The following is a 20,149-nucleotide window of genomic DNA, read 5'->3' as shown; positions in this document are numbered from 1 at the left end:
TATATATGTGAATTAAAAATTATTTAAAAAAAGAGAAATTATTCTCTTTACTACTTTTTACGTGGCTTGCACTCTTGCAAATTATTATAAATTCTTCTCACAATGGAAACAAAACTGTTCTGGTTCAACCATGATGGAATCTAAAAATAAATAAATAAATAAATTTAAATCCTATATTTGCTAATTAATTTTGAATTAATTGATTATACCAAAGAAAACTAAGTGGGTGAATATTGAATAATTTTGGTAATTAATAAATTAATTAAAATATTTGAACGAAAATCATAATTGAATAATTAGAAGATTCTCCCAACTCAAAGGTCATGTTATGGAGCGATTATAATGAAGTGATTAATTAAAAGCTCTTAACTCATTAATTACTTTAATTAACGTTGTTAATTATTATTAGTATTGTTTATTAAAATGAAGAAAAAATTAAAAAAAAAATGAAAATTTCTATCAATAATTGGAAATAATTAAAATTAAGGTTTAATTATTTATTAAAATGGGTATCAATTTAAGTAACAATAATAATGTGTCATCATGTGATTGGTTATTGTTTTATATTTTTTAAAATCATCCAATCACATAATGATACATAATCATTCATACTTAAATTGATATTAATCATAACAACATTTAATTTAATTATAATTAATATTACTTTTAACCAAAAGTGTAGTATTACATGTACAAATAAATTGACATATCGTAAAATGATTGAGAGATTTATTTGTATACTTTATATCTAATTCAATATTATTTAATCACATAATAATAAGTTAATTTTTTCATACCTGTTAATATTCAATCGTTTGTATATGAAGTATTATTATTTTCAAACTAGATTAATACCAAAATTAACATTTATCATAAGTACGTATTATATTGTTTCTAATGATGAGATGATACATGTGATTAAATAGTTTTGATTAGTGTCAAAGTAACATATAGTTACTTTATGGTGCGTTATTATTAGTACATAAATTAATACTTATTTGTTAATATACATTATTTTACTTAATATCTATTATTAAACTCGTTTTATCCCTAGTTACAATCTAGTCTAATAAAGACTTCAACTATCACTTGGTTCTATATAAACGTGAATATTGTGCTTCAAATATAGAATACTAACAAAGAAATGAAAACCTTTAATCCGGTCAAATACAAAAAAGCTCCTTATTTATCGATAATTATTTAGGATATCAAAATTCTCCGTAAATATTAAGGGTTTTGAATAAAGAATAAAAAATCATCATGAGAACATGCATGTAAAATAAAAAAAAAAAAACTAATCCAAATTTTATTAATATAATGCATGAAATTAGATAAATAATCTTACTCTTAAGATAAGATATAAATCATAATTTATGATTGGATTATTCAAGATAATTAGGGTTATAGAGGCCCCATATGATATTTATGACATATTTGATGCTGGTTTCTTCCTTTTTACTGTAAATTGCATCTAATGCTGAGTCAAAAGCATAAATTTTGAGGTTGATACTTGAAAAGATGGCAAACCTTTCTTCATCTAGTTGCCCCCTTTAAGTTTATATTTTTGTTTTATTTTATCTTTTCTTGGATTATTTTTGTTTTTATGAGATATATGGAAAATAGAAATTATTCTTAAATATTTTTGTTGACATATTAATTTAAAATGAACAACTAGCTACCCTTTGAATCTCCTCAATTATTGATCAAAGATGTCCAATTATTAATTAATTACATAATTAATAATCTAATGGTTTGTCTCATGCTATGGGTACCTAGCTGCCTCCTTTTGATCATACCATAGATGTACATACACCCTTTTTAGAGACAAGAACTTTTAATTTAATTTTAGGCCATAAGTTTAAATATTATTATAAGATGAAAAATGGGTTGTCATCATAAGAAGACATAGGTAAAAATTAATATTAAAATTCAATCACAAAATTATTTGAATTGACTAGATAATAATAATTATTTTTTTTTTTCTACATGCCTCAAAAGTCGCCCTAAGCTAGCAACTAGCAAGCTCATGTTCTTCATTGGGTATCTAGATTTGGAGGAAACCCCACCAAATTGTCAGGTTGAATGATTTTTTTTATTTATTTTAATATAAGATAGAAATCGAAGTCTTTGTATAACCTTAGAACTTTGGATAATCTTCAAACCCATGAAAACAAACATAAATTTGACCATTCAACTAACCTTTCTGGGTTGAATAGGATTTAACTTCACATTTTTCATTTGATTTTTTTTTATATATAAATAATTTAGAAATACCCATTTTGTTTTATGAACTTAAGTCCATAATTGAAACCCTATATAATCATATAGCCATTGAAAAATTATATATTCTATTAAGGATTGAGTCAATCTAAGTTATTTAAATTTTAATTTGTTGATTTTAAACTATTTTTTTTAATTCAAATTAATTTTAAATTGCACCTTATTCTTTTTTGACTTAGATTGATTCTAACTTCACATCACATAAAAACTAACTATAAGTGTGATCATTGGAATATCCATTTGTGGACACGGATACAATCTAATCTCTTACCCTCTTTTTTTTTACTTTTACTTATAATGTTTTTATTTATTTTTGACTTTAAGGGTTTTTTGTTTTTATTATAACTTTGAAATTAGTGCTAGAGATGAGTGAGGAAGGATAAAAGTTTTTTGGTTAGGCTATTGATGGGGAAACCCACCACTAACAGGTAAAAGAGTCTAAAAAAAAATTGGTTGAATGTGGAGTTGGAATCCACTCAAAGAGTGTTTTGATGTGAAGAAAACACATGGATTTTTGAATAGGACACTAACATCCCTCCAAGCTATCACAACCTCGGCTCTCTTTTGGACGTGGAAAGATGAACTCCACTACATTCAAATCCCTTTCTTTTCTTCTATCATTGGTGGCAAAACTCAATTAAACTAACTCTTTTACTATTAACAATTATTGTTACCCAAGCCAACAGTCATCTTTCTTCACTTGTATTAATGCCACCAACTCTCCTTCCCCAAATGACTCCCATATCGAAATCAATAGGTATGTCTCAATAATACACTTTAAACTGTTGATATTCTACAAGATTCAGAATCCCTCTTGTTCCCACCAACCTAATCCTTATATATATTATAAGATTATGTTTATAGTATAATCTTGTCTCTCGAAAAAGTCTTAATCAGTTTCTTGTACAACTATACATCTCTCGGTAACACTCACTAAATAGTTGATGGCGTAAGGCATGAGATTTTGAATAAGGTTTTCAACTTAAACTTAATTACTTCTATCAGCAGTGACATATTGTATTATACAATAAAACTATGTACATAATTTTGTGTATAAACAATGATGCCACCATATGATTGTGTGTTATTATCTTTAATTTTCAACTATACAATCACATGATAACATGTCGTTATTTATACATAAAGTTACGTATAAAAATTGTATACATAATATTATTCTATATTGTATAACAACATTTGAATTTGTAGGTGATGAGATTAATATCAATATGAAATACACGTTAAGATTTTTAATATGATTCAGTTTATATATACTTGGAGTCTATATACATGATGATGATATTAGATAAGTACTTTTTAAGAGAATAGTAATATTAAAGAGTTTAAATACTAGCAAAATGTTAGAAATGTCTTTTCCAAAACCTTTCTACCGTTTTGAATTTATATTAGTGGCGATGAGGATTACATATGAAACTGAATAAGTAAATGTAAAATCTTGTGACTTGATGGATATTATTACTTATTAAAAGATTATTTAGGTAATATTAATTTTGTTATAATGATATTATTATTTTTGAATATTTTAGGATAAAATAATTTCATTTTCAATTAATATAATAAATAACATGGAAAATATTTTAAAATAATTATATCTAAGAATATTTGAGTAAAATAATATTTTAGTATTTTTTATTATTATCTATAATCAAATAAAATAATTATTTATATTTATCAATTTCTATTAAGTTTTATCAAATATAATAATAATTTATATTTAGTAATATTTTAGGTAATTTATCTTTATACTAACTTTCATTTTTGGTAATAAAAATTATCTAAACCAAATATACCCTATATGACATCTAACCATTTGTCGTTGATCATATTTTTTGATATTGTGTCCGTAAATTCGACCTATGAAGAGTTTTGACCGTAAAACAAAATCCTTAAGTTTATTTGCATTAATACAATCCTTATAAATGCTATGCTATACTTTTTTGTGTAGTATGATATTGACTCTTAAAGAAGTTTTGAACGGTTTCTATACATATAAATCTCAATAACTCAATCATAGATTCTATGATTTTCTCCGTTTTTCAACTCAAATCTCCTAAATAGATTCTACAGATTCATCTCAATGACTTTCAGTAGCATTTTACTTCTATCGTCATGAAAACTTCCAACCCTTATAATTATATATAATAAAGAAGAAGAAGAAGAAGAGGAGAAAATAAAGTTGTTGTTTCACGTGAACATCAACACCATGCGCATTATAAATATAGATTCATGTATGTGTTTGGTGAGAATGATTGGATGAATAGATTCATGCATGAGACATTGAAGAAGAAAGCTCAATGTATGTTCTGGCTAGGGATGGTCCTGAAGCATACGTGTTGGCAAGAGATTTTCAACAAGAGTGGTGATCTGGGGAATCGGTCCCCACCTTGAGGGCCTAGAGCCACGGCGGATGGTGGTGGTGGTCTGTCGTGAACCACCATGATATGATATTAAAACTGTGAAGGTCTTAGTCTTGTGGGTTCACATGGAAACCCATGTGACCTCGATGCTGTTGTTATGGGGAACAATTGAATAGAGTTGCCTATGTGTAAATGGGGCTATTTGTCAGAATTTTTGTCACATGTATAGATGAAAGAGATTGATGAAGAGCGTGGTGAATCATTTGGACTTGGAGGGTGTCCTTGAGTCACTGGCTCAAGAATTTACAATTTGTTTACATTAATTTCTTCATAAGAAATCAGTTTTTGAATATTATATCAAATTATTAAAACACAATTCTAAGTTTAAATTATGTTTTAGTTCTTGAAATTTGGCTAGGAATCATTTGGACTTGGAGGGTGTCCTTTAAACAAAGTTTAGCTTAAAATTGATTTGAATTAAAAAAAGTTAGCTTAAGATCCATGAACTGAGACTCAAAATTGGTTCAAAACAATTTAATTTTAATTTTAATCCAAACCAGTTTGAATTTAAATGTTCGAAACGAATCAAACTTAACTTGTTCATTAAAATGAATTCAATTCTTAGTTTACACTAAACTCATTCGATTTGAGTAGAATTTGAATTTATACAACTTGGATAGAATCCGATCTAAGTGCAAACCAGCTTTAACATTTGACAAATAAACTTTGTTTTTTTGTTATAAAATAACATAGGTAAAGGAGACTAATGGTCTTTCTGTGGGAAGTAATGCAACAATCAAAATTAATTAAGATTGAAGAAAGAAGCCATTGAACCCAACAAACCATGTGAAACAAATAATTTAAAAGAAAAAGGGTTAAAAGGTGGGTTCTTCTTATAAACTTCCAAAATCACTAGTAAGTTGTAAAGTATTTTTTATAGATAAAAAGGAGGAAATTAAAGTTGTATATTTATAAAATACTTAATAAAATCTTTTAAAGCTTTCCTCCTTTAATCCAACTCTCTTTTAAAGTACAAAGTCACTAGCTCCTTTGCTTTCAATCCATAAAATTATTGTTCTACTTTGGTGACAAATAAAGAAGGGGATTATTATGTTATGCTGGGAAAAAAAAAGTTTTTAGGGGTCGTATGATTTGTTGGAATACAAATTATTTTGATAATCTATTTTTTATTACAAGAATTACTTTGTTTGATTTATTAATAATAAAATATTTCAATAATTTTTTATTAGTAAAAATGATATAACAGATAATATAAAAAATAATATGATTACTATCTCTGTTTTAAGTATTAAAATATTATTATAGTAATCTTGATTTTATTATAATTATATCTTTACTTATAAACTTTTTATGATAAAAATACTCATATTTTTAATTAATATAATAAATAATAAAAAAATATTTTAAAATAATTATACTCAATGATATTTAAATAAAATAATATTTTAATATTCATTTATTTAAAGATAATAATTATTTATATTTACTAATTTTTACCAAAATTTATAAAAAATTATAATAACTTATATTCATTAATCTTTTAGGTAATCTATCTTTAAAATAATCTTTCACTTTTAGTAATAAAAGATTAGCTAAACCAAACGCATCTTTAAAGTTTTTAGTATGTTGTATTATAAGTTTCAATCATCTAACCCGTACAAGAACACCTAGGCGATGAGCTTAAATTATGAGAGGAGTATAGAACATATTGTATATTCTAAAAATAAAGTAATTGTGGTGAAATATCTATAATTGTCAAATTGATTATATTTATAAAATGATCAAAACCCAAAACATATTTTCTCCCTTGGGGCAATACAACAGTTCCAACCTGGTGACATTGCTAATAAGGTTGAATTCAATCTAAATTAAACTTGAATAAAATTTAGTGTGAGATCTGTTCAAATCTAAATGAATTAATTCAAGATTATTAAACTAAAATCCAAATTCAGTAATAAACAAAATAATTTTAGATTTGATCTAAACTGATTCGAATTTAAATATGTATATCGATTTGAACTTAATTCATTTTATAAAAATAAGTCTAATTTTTTGTTTGAACTTTACTCATTCGATTTAAGTTTGAATTTGAATCAAGTCTTGGTTGCTAGGCCAGTAATCAATACTGAATCTCCTCAATAGTGAGATGAGATCCAACGGTTTTACTTCCTTCAATAACGTTATTAGGCCAATAACATATCACACCTCCATGCTTAAGATTATTCATTTGGTTTAGGCCTTTGGGCTTCAGCCCACAACTGGATCAGCAGGCTTTTAAAATTACAAAGAATTAATTGGGCCTCTGTAGATTGGTCTTGGGCCCAGAACTAAGTTTTAACAACAAAAGAATAAATTGATCAAACGTGTGTTTGTGACGAGGAATTATTGGTAGAACCAACTACCAAACCAATAAACTCTAGAACAATTAGTTGAAAAACCCACTATAAGGACCTATAAGAAGGTGCTATTATGTGCACTTAAATCTATTTGTGAGAGTGTAGAGTAGAATCTGATCCTTTAAACCCACGTTTTAGATTTCGCATTTTAATCCATTGTTTAACTCGTGCGTGATGAGTTCACTGATCATATATTTAAATTATAGATATGTAATTAAAATTTTCCGAGGAACGAAAACATAATTAAAATACTTTTTAAACACAAAAATAATTTTGAAAAATTAAAATTATCACTTGATAAATTGATGAACCAAGATAGCAAGTTTGAATGCAACAAATGAACCTAATCTAATCATAAATCTGATAATAGCTTTAAAAAAAAAAATTGAAAATTACACAATAAATCCATCCTCTGATACCACTTAAAATATTCAATCAGATGCCAAACGTCATGAAAATAAATTCATACATTGAAAAATCTTCCTATGGCATGAACACAATTAATTAACCACACAATTTTGCAATAAAATCCTTGTACCTGTGCCCCTCAATGTGTTAACTTTGAATTTGCAATCCATATCGATGTCATTGCTTTGAAGATTCAAGAACCCTAAATTCATATCGGTGTGAAATTTCATTTTAAGATTCAATGAAATTTGATGATTGATTTTTTTGCCGTTGATACTCTGGCGAATCTCCTTAGGTACAACTTTTGATCCGACTAGGTTCAAATGAATGATATTTGAATTGCTTCGTTTTTGTTGCAATTTCGGAAAGTCGCCTGTGGCAAGTATTCTTGTCTTGAAAAATAGCAAGGCACCACCATCACTTCTTGCAACACTAGCTGTAACTTTTTCATTAGGATTACTTGCTTTAAGAAAAATGTTGTACTCAATTCGTGATTTGTTTGTAACATGCATGTTCAAGATGGAGAAAACAATCGGTTTAGGGCTAAAAACCTTTTTCAAAATCGCTAGGGTTATGACCATGATAACACCAATGATAACCAAGATCATAATAATCCACAAGACACGAGTGCAAACCGATCTTTTATTACCTGCCGCCAAACTATTACGGTAACGTTCAAAAATCTCAGCATTTTTGGGGTGTGGAACACGATAAATTTGATCTTTGGGAAAATGTACCACGTATGTACTCAATTCATCTCCTTGCTTAGATTGAAATGTTATAGGTTGTGTATTACTATCAAATAAAGGATTTGGGTAGTGGTCCTTGGGTGGTGGATGCAGGTGGTAGCCACTGATGCTACTACCACCGATATCTGGAATCCGCTCCTCCATACACAAATGGGGAGCGGCGTAAAAAAGAAGGGTTTACGGCGGCAAGGGCAAGAAGCAAAAGAAGAAGATATGAAATTTAGGGTTTGCATGGGAGGAGGTGCCGGAAACTTGGAAGATGGTGCATGTTTTCAGTTTTCGAATAATAGTGAGAAATGAGAAATGACCTACTGGTCATCCAAATTAATTTGAATGGTGGAGACTTGGTCAAGGCAATGAAACTAATTAATGCTTAATTAGTTATATTAATTATCTATTAACGTCTTAATTTATCATCTCTAGTTGCTAAATTTAAACTTCGTAGGCGTTTTTTAAAATTTTATTCAATTTGTTAACCCAATTTTAATTAAATTAATTAACTGTAAACTGGTTTAGATAATAGCTATGTGTATACTGTTTATGAAGCAGTTTCTAGTTATCTGTTATAATATAGTATTATAGCCATTTTATACGTATTTGTATAATATATATATAAAGAAATACGTATTGCACAAAATACTATAATTCAATTCACACAAATAAAAATTCACTCTTTTCTACCGACGAATTAATATATCAAATCTACTCTTTAATTCTCACAATTAGACATGTTAAGGGTGTCGAGCTGGCTTGTAACACAGTTTAGGCCCACTTTTTTAGCACGGTTTGCAGAGTCTTGGCCTGTAAAATTGCAAGCTATGCCGAGGGCCTTAGAACATGATCTGTGGATAAATAGCCCAATAAAAATTATAATAATTGAATATTTTAAAGGAAAATAAGACAGTGGGCTGACCCATGGGCCCAATGTTGTCTATTTGAATATAAAACAGTAAAATTTTATAATATTTTAATAAAAAAATAAAATTTGATCAGTTTAATAAAAAATGATAGTTGAATATCTTTAAATATTATTGTTTTAAATTTTAATTATATAGTACCCATGTCATTATTACGGCCAGCCAATCGGACTAATCTACTAGTGGACAAAGACAAGGCTGGATCTAGATTAAAAATATATTAAGAAAAAAAATTCTGATTTGTACTAGGTCTTTGTTAGCCCACCACCGTTCATCACATGGTTCACTTTTGGGTTTCCTTTATCTTCCAATGGAATATGCTCTTATACTTTAATTATGAATATACAGACAATCTCATCAATTTCTTCGGGAAATTGCCTCTACCCCTTATCGCTACACTGTTTTTATCGTATCCTTTTTACAGATGGTGCTGTCCCTACACTCATCATATCTAGCATATTCCAAGGTGAATCTAGTAATTTCACACTTATTAGAATTGCTGATATTCTGTGCTCACCTCTATCACCCACTACACTCACTCTTCATCTCCAACCAATTATTGCCTGCCACCTCAAAATAATCACTTTCATAGATTTATTTTATCATTCTATTTTTTTATTTTAGAAAATATTATAATTGATTTGGTGTTCTACTCAATTTCAGTTGAATTTGATATGAAACTTTAGTTAATAACTTAAGTCGAGTTTGGTTAACAATATTATTTATTGTATTATTAATATTATTTTTTATATTTGTTATATTATTTATTTTGTTAATGAATCCCGATAATATTTTTAGCTAATTTAATCGTGTTTGAGTTTAAATTGACCATATAAAATTCTAATCGAACACGAACCAACCTTTATCATCAGGAGGTGGTTTGGTGTTTTTGGTAAATGTTCCGATTTTGCCATTTTTGCAATTTCCTTCCATAGATGTTCCCTTCTTTGTTTTGCACTTGATTATAACCCATAAATTCATTTCCAAAATTAACACGTGTCTCTTAATTTAATTTTCTCAATATAAAGTTAGAAGCAGACTCACTTCTCCACACACTCAGCCATGGCTTCCAAGACTCTCTACTTCTTCTTCCTCCTCCTCCTCTCCTCCGCCACGATCGCCTTCTCAGTAAGTTAAACATTCATAGTTTACGCACTGTGTTATCGATTTGATAATATTTACTTGTTATGATCTTTGTAGGATGGAGATGATTGTGTGTATACGGTGTACATCAGAACGGGCTCGATCTTGAGGGTGGCACTGATTCGATCATCAGCTTGATATTGTATGACGTGTACGGCGAGGGGTTAGAGATTACAAATCTGGAGGCATGGGGAGGCTTGATGGAACCGGCCACAACTATTTCGAGAGGGGTAATTTGGACATTTTCAGTGGAAGAGGGTGGTGCTTGAGTTCACCCGTTTGCGCGATAAATATCACATCCGACGGCTCTGGGCCGCATCATGGATGGTATGTTAACTACGTCGAGGTCACATCAACCGGAGTCCACACAACTTGCGCTCAACAGCAGTTCACGGTGGAGCAGTGGCTGGCACTCGATACGGCGCCGTATGAGTTGACCGCTATCAGAAACTATTGTCCCTATTATGCTGATCGGCGGCCACACGACGGCGGTAAAAGAGAATTTAAGTCTTTGTCTTCTGCTATGTGAAATATATAATGTGAATGTGGAGCTGGTTTTTAGACCGTTGGATAACGAGTAAGAGTGAAAATCTACCGTGTATTTTTCTTAAGATGTTATGAGTAGTTAATAATTAAGATGATTGTTATTATTAATTTCTTGTTTTTGTCTTTAATGACCATTAATTATTTTTTAATATCATTAATTTATTAATAACCATTTCTTATAAATTTTAGGGGTATGCAAGGTAAATCATCAAACAAAAATATTATGAGTATTATATTAAATATAGGCCAAACGACTATTTCCCACCCAAGGTTTAATGTTTTTTCAAAAGTCCCCCCTTTAATTATGAAAACACTAAATACCTACCCATGACCGGTTAGATTTAATCAAACCCTAACGGTAGTAGGGGTAAAATAGTCATTTTTGTTATAATATTAAAATAAACTAAAATAGAATCTAATTTTAACCCCCTAAACTTTAAAAACTAAAATTTTTCCTCAGCCTAAGTTTTAAAAAATGGCAGTTTCACCCTAGGGTTTGGTTTTGAAATCTCTGATGACCGTTCCGGCTCCATTGCCGATGTCGTCTCCCTCCCGAAGCAGCCTCTCCTTCCGGCGAATGTTTTTCTCCCATTTGGAGGCTCGATCGGCGTCGGCTTCCCCTGGGGAGACGAAGAACTTCGTCGAGGAAGACGAAGTTCTTCGTCTCCCAAAGGGAAGCCGACGCCGATCGAGCCTCCAAATGGGAAGAAAATATTCGCCGGAAGGAGAGGGCTGCTTCGGGAGGGAGACGGCATCGGCAATGGAGCCGGAACGGTCACCAGAGATTTCAAAACCAAACCCTAGGATGAAACTGCCATTTTTTAAAACTTAGGCTGGGGAAAAATTTTAGTTTTTAAAGTTTAGGGGGGCAAAATGAGATAAAATTTTCAGGTATTAGGGTTTGGTTAAATCTAACCGGCCATGAGTGGGTATTTGGTGTTTCCATAGTTAAAGGGGGGATTTTTGAGAAAACATCAAACCTTGGGTGGGAAATAGTCGTTTGGCATTAAATATATAAACAAGTATATATCTGATATATGACATTAAATAATTCAATAATTTTAAATTAATGATAGATCAAAGGATTTATTCACACATAAAGTTTATTGCATTCCTAAAGTGGTCCCTCTTAATTATTGAAAATCTAAATACTCATTCATAAACAATTAAAATTAACGATATCAGTTAAGTTTAAAAAATAAAATTGTTAATTAATATTAAAAATAATAAAATATTATTTATTTTCAATTTTAAAATGTTACATTTTTCTTCTTTAGGGTTTTCTTCTTTCTTCCCTTCCCTTTTATCACTGGATGAAGTAATGAGAAGAAGGCATTGAAAACTAGAATGAAAGGGAAGAAAAAAAGAATCAACTGGTGACGACACCAAAAAAAGGAGAAGGAGAACAAAAAATTTAGAGGAAAAATGAAACATTTTAAAGTTTTATTTTGATGAAAATTGTTAGTTTTCAAAATTTAAGAGGAAAATATATAATATTAACTAATACAATTAATTTTACTCATCACATGTGAGTATTTAAATTTTTAAAAGTTAAGAGGTACCGTTCTAAAAATGCAATGAACTTTAATGGGAATAACTTCTCTGGGCTTAGGGATAAAATAAAGGCCCAAGGACTTATTATCACCGAAAGCTTTTTTTTTTCCTTTTTAGTTTCGGCTTATTAACTTTAAAAAATTTAAATATCTATCTATTTGTTAATTTTTGTTGTCATTATCAGCATTTTTGTCCCTCCGTATTTGGCCTCCAAGATTAAACTGTCATGACATCTCTTTCATTTTCTTCCCATTGATCTCTAATCCAATGCAAAATGTGATGGAAATCGACGAGAAGGATTGTGCAAGTCACCAAGGAGGACAAGAACAGACAAACCGAAGAATAAACTAGGGAGGATTCACAGCATCCCTCTCCCTCCTGTTGATGCGAATTCGACAAAAATCAAGCAAGATCTCTCCCTTGATTTCAATCGAATTTTGCATTGGATCTAAGATAAATGGGAAAAAGATGAAGGGGATGCCACGATAGCTCGATCTCGGATGCCAAAGAAGGATGGAGAAGGACGCTAGTAACAATCTAGAATCTTAAGCTAAAGAGACAGTGACACTAAAATTTTTCAAAAAATTAAAGGTGGTAGTAAATGAGAAAAATACGAGAGATTAAATCCTTTGGTTTAAAATAAAATTTAATAATATAATAACATATTAAATATATGTTCAAAAGTGGGTTTATAATCTAAAAATTCATCATGTGGATTTGAAGGGGTTTTAAGATTTTTAGCGAGATTATTTGTCTTTGATAAGTGAAAACTCTCGGTGTCTCGATAATTATTACTTTCGAAAAGTAACTTTCAGTCTCTAAATAATTATTACATTTTGAAAAGTTTTATATCAATTTATAAGATAACGGTGGATATAATGAAGTTACATAGATCTTAAAAAAACTTTTAAAATAGGGTTTCCATAAAATATAATAAATTTAGGCCAAAAGTCTAATTCCCTTGTAAGGTTTAATGCATTTCTAAACTTTTATATATTTAGTTTTAAAAATTTTAAATATCTATCTCTTTATTAAATTTTATTATAATTATTAAAAATAAAATTATTATTTAAATATTTTATATGAAAAAAATTATCTTTTTTTTCTATCTTAATTTTAAAAACTTATAATTTCTCTTTAGTCTTATATTTTTTCAAGTTTAAGAACTGATTCATCCTTCCTCCCTCTCTAAAGTTTAGGGTTTTCATATTTTAATATTAATAACCGTCCTCTGAAAATTTAAAATATTATATTTAAACTTAAAAAATTTATTCTCTTCTTTTGGCAATTGTTTCTCTTGAAAATACACTCTAGTGTATTATCAATCCTATCACCGATATATTTTCTCTCTTCTCAATGGGTTTTTAACATAAAGATTTTCAAATTTATGTAGAAAAAGAAGATAATTTTTTTAATAAAATTTTGAAATAATAATTTTATTTTTAATAATAATAAAAATTTAATAGATGAATAAATATTTAAATTTTTAAAAATTTGACAGGTTAAAAAATGTAAAAGTGTAATAAACCTTAGGTGGAAGTAAGATTTTTGGCATTTGGACCAAGACCCGATGGTTATCCGATTCACAGTCAAGCATATGCATTGTCATAACATTTGTTTTTTTTTTTTTTTTCCAAATGCTAGGACTCAAATATGAATATATGTATATAGTGTTATTTTTTCAGTTTGATAGATCGGTCTTACCAGTTGGACATCGTTTTTTAACAGATGAAAGTCTAGTTCAATTACTACAACAAATTTAAGGCCAGAGGACTTTTTCCGTCTAAAGGTTGATGTATTTCAGATTAGTATTCGTTAACTATTAAAAATCTAAACTTTCAATTATGAGAAGTTAAAATTGACAGAATCAATTAAATTCTAATGGTAAAATTTTTATTTAACTAGTAATATATTAAAAATAATAAAACTTTTTTATTTTTCCATTAGTTTAGAAAACTAATAAATTTTTTCTAAGATTAAATTTTGAAAACTTATATTATCGCCCTTATAGTTTCAAAATTTTAAGGTATTTTTCCATTGAACGATGACTTCTCTAGTGCTTTCTCTCTCTCTTGATAACGTCTTCCTCTTTGGTGATACGTCTAGCATTGATTGATAGTGCGTCTTTGTCAAAGAAAAAGAAACACCACTAATCGATGTTGGAGACGAGTACTGAAAACACCATCAGAGAGAGATACATCATCAAGAGGGAAAGAGAGTATCAGAGAAGCCGTTGTTCCTTTGGGTGAGAATGAGTCCTTTGGCCCATTGTTAATAATATCATTTTTATATATATTACGGGGTTATGGATGAGTTTGATGATTAGCTTGAAAACAACGAAAGATTTTTCAATTTTATCATTTTAATATATCAAAAGTAATTAAAAACCAAATAAATAGTCGAAAAGAAAAAAAAGTTACACATAAATAACTATACAATTTTTTGTTTCCACTGTTTTGATTAATTGGTAATGTTATGTATACTTATAATAAATTCTAATATGAATATTAATAATAATGTGTCAGTATATGATTGAATGATTTTAAATTAATAAGAATATTATATTTAATCATATAATAACATATTATTATTGGTATTCAAATTAATATTTATTATAAGTACACGAAACATTACTTCTTTAATGCAGCTTCTGTTCTGTTTGGGTTTTGTTTTGGGCTTGATTTAATCTCTGTACTAACTTGGATCAAGGCCCACCTCGCTGTTTCTTGAGCTGGGTTTGGGCCTCAAGCAAAGCCTTATTCACCTCCTCATCCTCGGGATTTTCTTGTTTCAAGATCTCGTAGTCTTGCACTGAAGCTTCCCATCTCTCCAGCTACATCCAAAACTCAAAACATTTTAGTTCTATGTTCATGTTAAAACAACGGTTAATTTTGAAACTTCATGGATCTAAACATCATTTTATGAAATTCGCCATCACCCCTCTTAAATGTCATATTGTCACCTCTCCCCTCTATTAGGTGATATTATCACCTCTAGAGACAAATACAAACCAGATCGAACTCAAATATTTCTTGACTCAAATTCAGCTTAAATAGAAAATAGTTTAGCTCAAGTTTGATTCGAATAAAAATTGATTCTATTTAGTTCAATTTAAATTTAGCTCGAATTCATGTTTAAATCAATGGTTCAAATTTGTTCTTCAATCTAGTTCGAATTCATTGTTCAAATTTATAGCTTGAATTTGTATTTCATTGACAAAATGACTTGTTTTATTTAAATAATATACAAAATTACTGATTCAAACTAAATTGAACCACGAATTTGAACTATAAATTCAAAGTGATCAAAATAACGAATTTGAATATAATTGAGCCACAAATTTGAAATATTAATTCTAACTATAAATTTGAATCAAACGTGAGTTGAACACCTGCTATTTTAAGTTTAACTTGATTTCAAAATAAGCCAAATATTTCAATTTGAATTTAGTTTGAATTCAAATTAAACTAATTCAAATTGAACTAAATTAATTGAGCCGACTCAAATCATATCCAACACTAATCACCTCTCCCCTCTTGATGTTAGTTGGCTCAGTATGCTAGTGAGCTCACAACTTGCTTCATGAAAAATATCAATTAGCTCTTAAAATTTTCAAATATAATCTTTATGTCTTAATTTTAAAAAAGGGATGATTGATAAATATATAAGTTATAAGAGTTTAAAATAATTTTTTTAAAACTAAAGGGATTAACATATTATTCTTTTAGCCGAATTCGAACTAATTATTTCTATCTCAAGCTCAAGTTTAAACTAAGATGATATTATCTCAACGTGCTTGAGCCAAGCACTATTCAAATAGGTTTGGCTCGTTTGCATCATAGTATCATATGACTGATGTGATAACCTCGTAGTATTCTATAGTAAATAGACATGCGAAAATATATGAATTGATAAAAAATAAAATTATATGCATTCACCTTTGACTACTCAAATGGTTATACACATGATATATCATTATGTGATCGAGTGATTTCAAATTAATGATAAAATAAAATTCAATCACATAATAACTTTTATATGTGTCTACCCATTTGTGTAAGCAGCATAGTATTGCTCATTGGAAAATGATTTAGTCACCTTGGCATTGCAGTCGGCTCTTCTTAGCCTGGCCTTGTTATAATTGGGACGCAAGTGTAGCGCAGCATTGCAATCTTCAATGGCTTTCTCAAATTGGCCAAGTTTGGATCGACAAGCTGCTCGATTACACAATAAAACTGAGTTGTACCGATCGTGGTCCAGTCCTTCACCGTATGCAACACATGCATCGGCGAAGTTTCCTCCTTTGAATAGTTCGTTGCCCTTTGATCGAGCCGCCGCCACTGCCCTAGCCTTCCTCATCACAATGTTCGCCTCCTTGTTGTTCGTATCTAGTTTTGCCGCTTTCTGTATCGCCTCCAAAGCATCTTCAAATCTGTAACACCGTTTCCCCATCATTTTGCATACAAAACTGTATATAAAACTTTCATACATATCTTTACTCGTTAATGAATAATCAAGTCATTATTCATGTTGTATTTTAACCTAGGTTGGATGCCACATCCTTGTTGACTAGCTGGGGTGGATACGACTTTAAGTTAAGCCCAAACAAGAGATAGTTTGATCTCAATTCGAATTTGGAATTATGAGTTTGGGTTTAAGCTTGAGCCTAAGATTGATTCAAATTGAGTCAAACCCAAACTTGAGCTAGTTTGAGCACAGTTCAAAGGCCAACTCGAGCTTGTTCAAAGGTCATTTTGGCGAGAAGGTCATCATTAGTATTATTGACGAGATAAACAATAATATTAGAAGAGAATTCAAACCAAACTATAAAGTTGAAGTTTCAAATCAAGTTTGATTCATATCAAACCAAACATTGATTCAAGTAAATTGATTCAGTTCGAATCTAAACTCAAACCAACTTGAATGGTGAATAGTCTTGTTGGAGAAGATGACTAATCCTTCTTGAAGGAAAAAAAAATAGCAAAAAAAAAAAGAGTTTTATTGAAGAACCACCGACAAAAGCTTGAGTTTGGTTTATTCAAGTTGAATATAGATTTAAACCCAATCTATTCAATTCGAATTTACCCCTATTTAAATTATTAGAATAACAAAAACAATAAAACAATGTGTATACATTTTTTTATATATAATTTAGATATATAGATGATGTGTCAAGATGTGATTGAAAGATTTTGAATTAAATATAAAATAATATCGAATCATATGATAACACATTATTTGTATATTGAAATTATATACTGAAAATATATACATATAATATTCATCTAAAATATTGTGACAATAATTCTTTATGATTCAACGTTATTTCCAATCATTTTGGTATCAAATGTAGAAATGAACTAACCTGCCCATAGCCAAATTAACTTGAGCTTTAACAACCAACAAATTGGCATTAGCAATGGGGCCAAAAAACCTAGTGCAATCGTCGACATCAAAATTTGAACCATTCTTCATGGCTTCATCGGCATCTTGGTGCCTCTGAAGTTTCAGTAGAGCCTCAGCTTGTAAAGCAAAAATCTATATACAGAGAAACAACAAAAATAGTGAAGATTTAGATTCATGATAACAACACTACACTTAAAAAAACTGTCTGATGAATGAACCTGTGGCGCTGCATCTGCTCCGGCTGATATGGCGGACGCTGTCACTTTAATCAGAGTGTTCCAATCTCGTAGCCTTTTGGCCTCTGTGCACTTGTTAAGATGTACTTGAACCGATTTAGCCTTGGCAATATCAACCTGATCGGCTTCTGGCCCTGCATGTTTATAATGATATATAGCCTTCTCGACTTCCCCCAACCTGCAATGAGAAAATTAGTAAAATCCTTGCATTCAAACAGTATGCATAAATATGAGTAATCTTATACCTAATAACAAGGAGAATAAATACGGGTATAAATATTGTACGGTTTCATTATATCTAAATCATACTTTGATTTTGATTTAAGTTCAACTTATTTATCTATTGATAATACTATTTATCTCTATAATAATACTATTATCTCATTGATAGCCTTCCAACGATATTACATACTAATTCGAACAAGTTCGAACTAGAGTTGCCCAGAAATCAGCTCAACTTAATTTGAAACCTCTGTATATGTTCTTGTTTTTGTATTATTAGTACGTGTAAGGTATTCATGGTATTAATATATCTAAGAAACACTAAGGTGGAAACCGTATGAATGAAAATAGAAAACTTTACATACAGTGGTGGATTTGATTTCAACCAAGTTGACATACAGTATCACCGAAGGGTCTATGCCAGATGTAAACAATGTCATATACAGTATACAATATTACTGTATAAACAAATTAATCAATTTTGAGCCAAAGTATTAAATTGAAGCTCTAATCCGAAATTGACTGATTCGAATAGATTTGATCAAAGCCAACTCATAAAATTTGAGATAAACTGTGAACTCACACATCCTAGATGGATTCAAACACTTATGTAAATGGAAATATGCGAGAATGAAAATGGAGAAAATGATTTTCTTACTTGAGGTATAAGTTAGCTAAACGATGGTGAGCTCGATGATAATGAGGTTCAATCCGAATGGCTTCTCTGCATTCAAAAACTGCTTCAAGAATCCTCCCAGAGCTGTCAATGCTGCACTTTTGTTGCTCCGATACGACGCCTTGTTAGGGTCGATAGCAATGGCCGCGTCATACAATGCCAACGCCTCTGCGAAGTTCCCCATCTTGTAGTCTTCATTTCCCATTATCTTCAACTGCTCAGGATCCATCCTCGTCGATAGCGCCCTGCATAACGAAGAGTTTTCCTCCGGTTTCGGCTTATAACTTTCCTGCTGATCATTGTTCTGTTTGGTCTTCACCACATTTCCCATCACGCTGTTCGAATATTTGTTGTTATTAGCTTTTCCGGCAGAAGAAGACGGCGACGTTTTGCTCATTTCTTGCTCTCTCGGTTTCGGAAGATAACTATCTAACTGATCGTATAAATTTTCTTTCCCTCCGCCGCCTGTTTTTAAATTTCCTAAATTTCCGGCTAGCATCATGTTGCTCGACGACGCCCTGATGAGATTTGCGTTCCTCCACCTCCTCTAGCCCTCTGTTGTTCGACAATCATGCTTTCGAGCTCGCCGGAAATCCCCACGGCTTCTTTTGGAACTCTCTTCCACTGTTAACATACCCCATATGGTTAGCCTGAGCTTTGGAAGTCGTTTTTGTTCATATTCAGGAGCTTTCCGGGGCGGCTGCTGCGGCGGTTTTAGTTGTTTCTGAGTCGTCGAAGGAGGCTTAGCTTACGGTTTTGAGACGTTTCTAGAAAGTTCTCAGGTTGGTTTTCCATTAAAGTACTCTCATCTGTGCTGTTTCTTCTTCTCTTTGAGTTAAAGCTCGGCATTTTGACAAATTCTTCCTTGCTGTTGATAATCGGAATTGAACCTGTGGAGGTGGTCCTCCGCGACCACCGCCGCCCGAACACCGCGTTCAATAACCCGCAACCAGATTTTTTGTCTGGTGAACGGTTAGCCATTGTTGCTATTCTATCATAAAAACAATTTAAAAAAAACCAATCAAAGCAGAAGAAAATTAAGCGTTAAGAAGAAGAAGGCGACTCCACATGGGGATTAAAATGAAAATTTCAAAACTTTAACAAAGAATTGAATTTAATACAACTTTAGAAATTTGGTTCAAACAAGCCAGAGCCCAGGAGATGAACAGAAAAAGTCTCCTGGAATGGCTGTCATTGAAGAAGATTATAACTTATTA

At 30.4% G+C, this 20,149-nt stretch overlaps 2 protein-coding genes and 1 pseudogene across 2 annotated transcripts; 1 reads left to right on the top strand and 2 right to left on the bottom strand.

Annotated features, from left to right (window-relative positions):
* Positions 1 to 7,575: 7,575 nt before the first annotated feature.
* Positions 7,576 to 8,376, bottom strand: LOC123199027 (NDR1/HIN1-like protein 13). Its single transcript, XM_044613822.1, has one exon. The coding sequence runs from the start codon at positions 8,374 to 8,376 to the stop codon at positions 7,576 to 7,578; it is 801 nt and encodes a 266-aa protein (XP_044469757.1).
* Positions 8,377 to 10,141: 1,765 nt separating this feature from the next.
* On the top strand, positions 10,142 to 10,946 carry LOC123198844 (PLAT domain-containing protein 3-like). Its single transcript, XM_044613636.1, is given in 4 exon segments — positions 10,142 to 10,277; positions 10,350 to 10,395; positions 10,398 to 10,499; positions 10,502 to 10,946. Coding segments are annotated over 4 exon segments (534 nt in total). The 5' UTR covers positions 10,142 to 10,211; the 3' UTR covers positions 10,822 to 10,946.
* Positions 10,947 to 14,983: 4,037 nt separating this feature from the next.
* On the bottom strand, positions 14,984 to 19,913 carry LOC123199026 (annotated as a pseudogene).
* Positions 19,914 to 20,149: the final 236 nt, after the last annotated feature.

This window comes from Mangifera indica, chromosome 16 (genome assembly GCF_011075055.1).
Source record: "Mangifera indica cultivar Alphonso chromosome 16, CATAS_Mindica_2.1, whole genome shotgun sequence".
In the NCBI taxonomy this organism is placed as follows: domain Eukaryota; kingdom Viridiplantae; phylum Streptophyta; class Magnoliopsida; order Sapindales; family Anacardiaceae; genus Mangifera; species Mangifera indica.
This window is presented reverse-complemented; position numbering and strand designations above follow the sequence as displayed.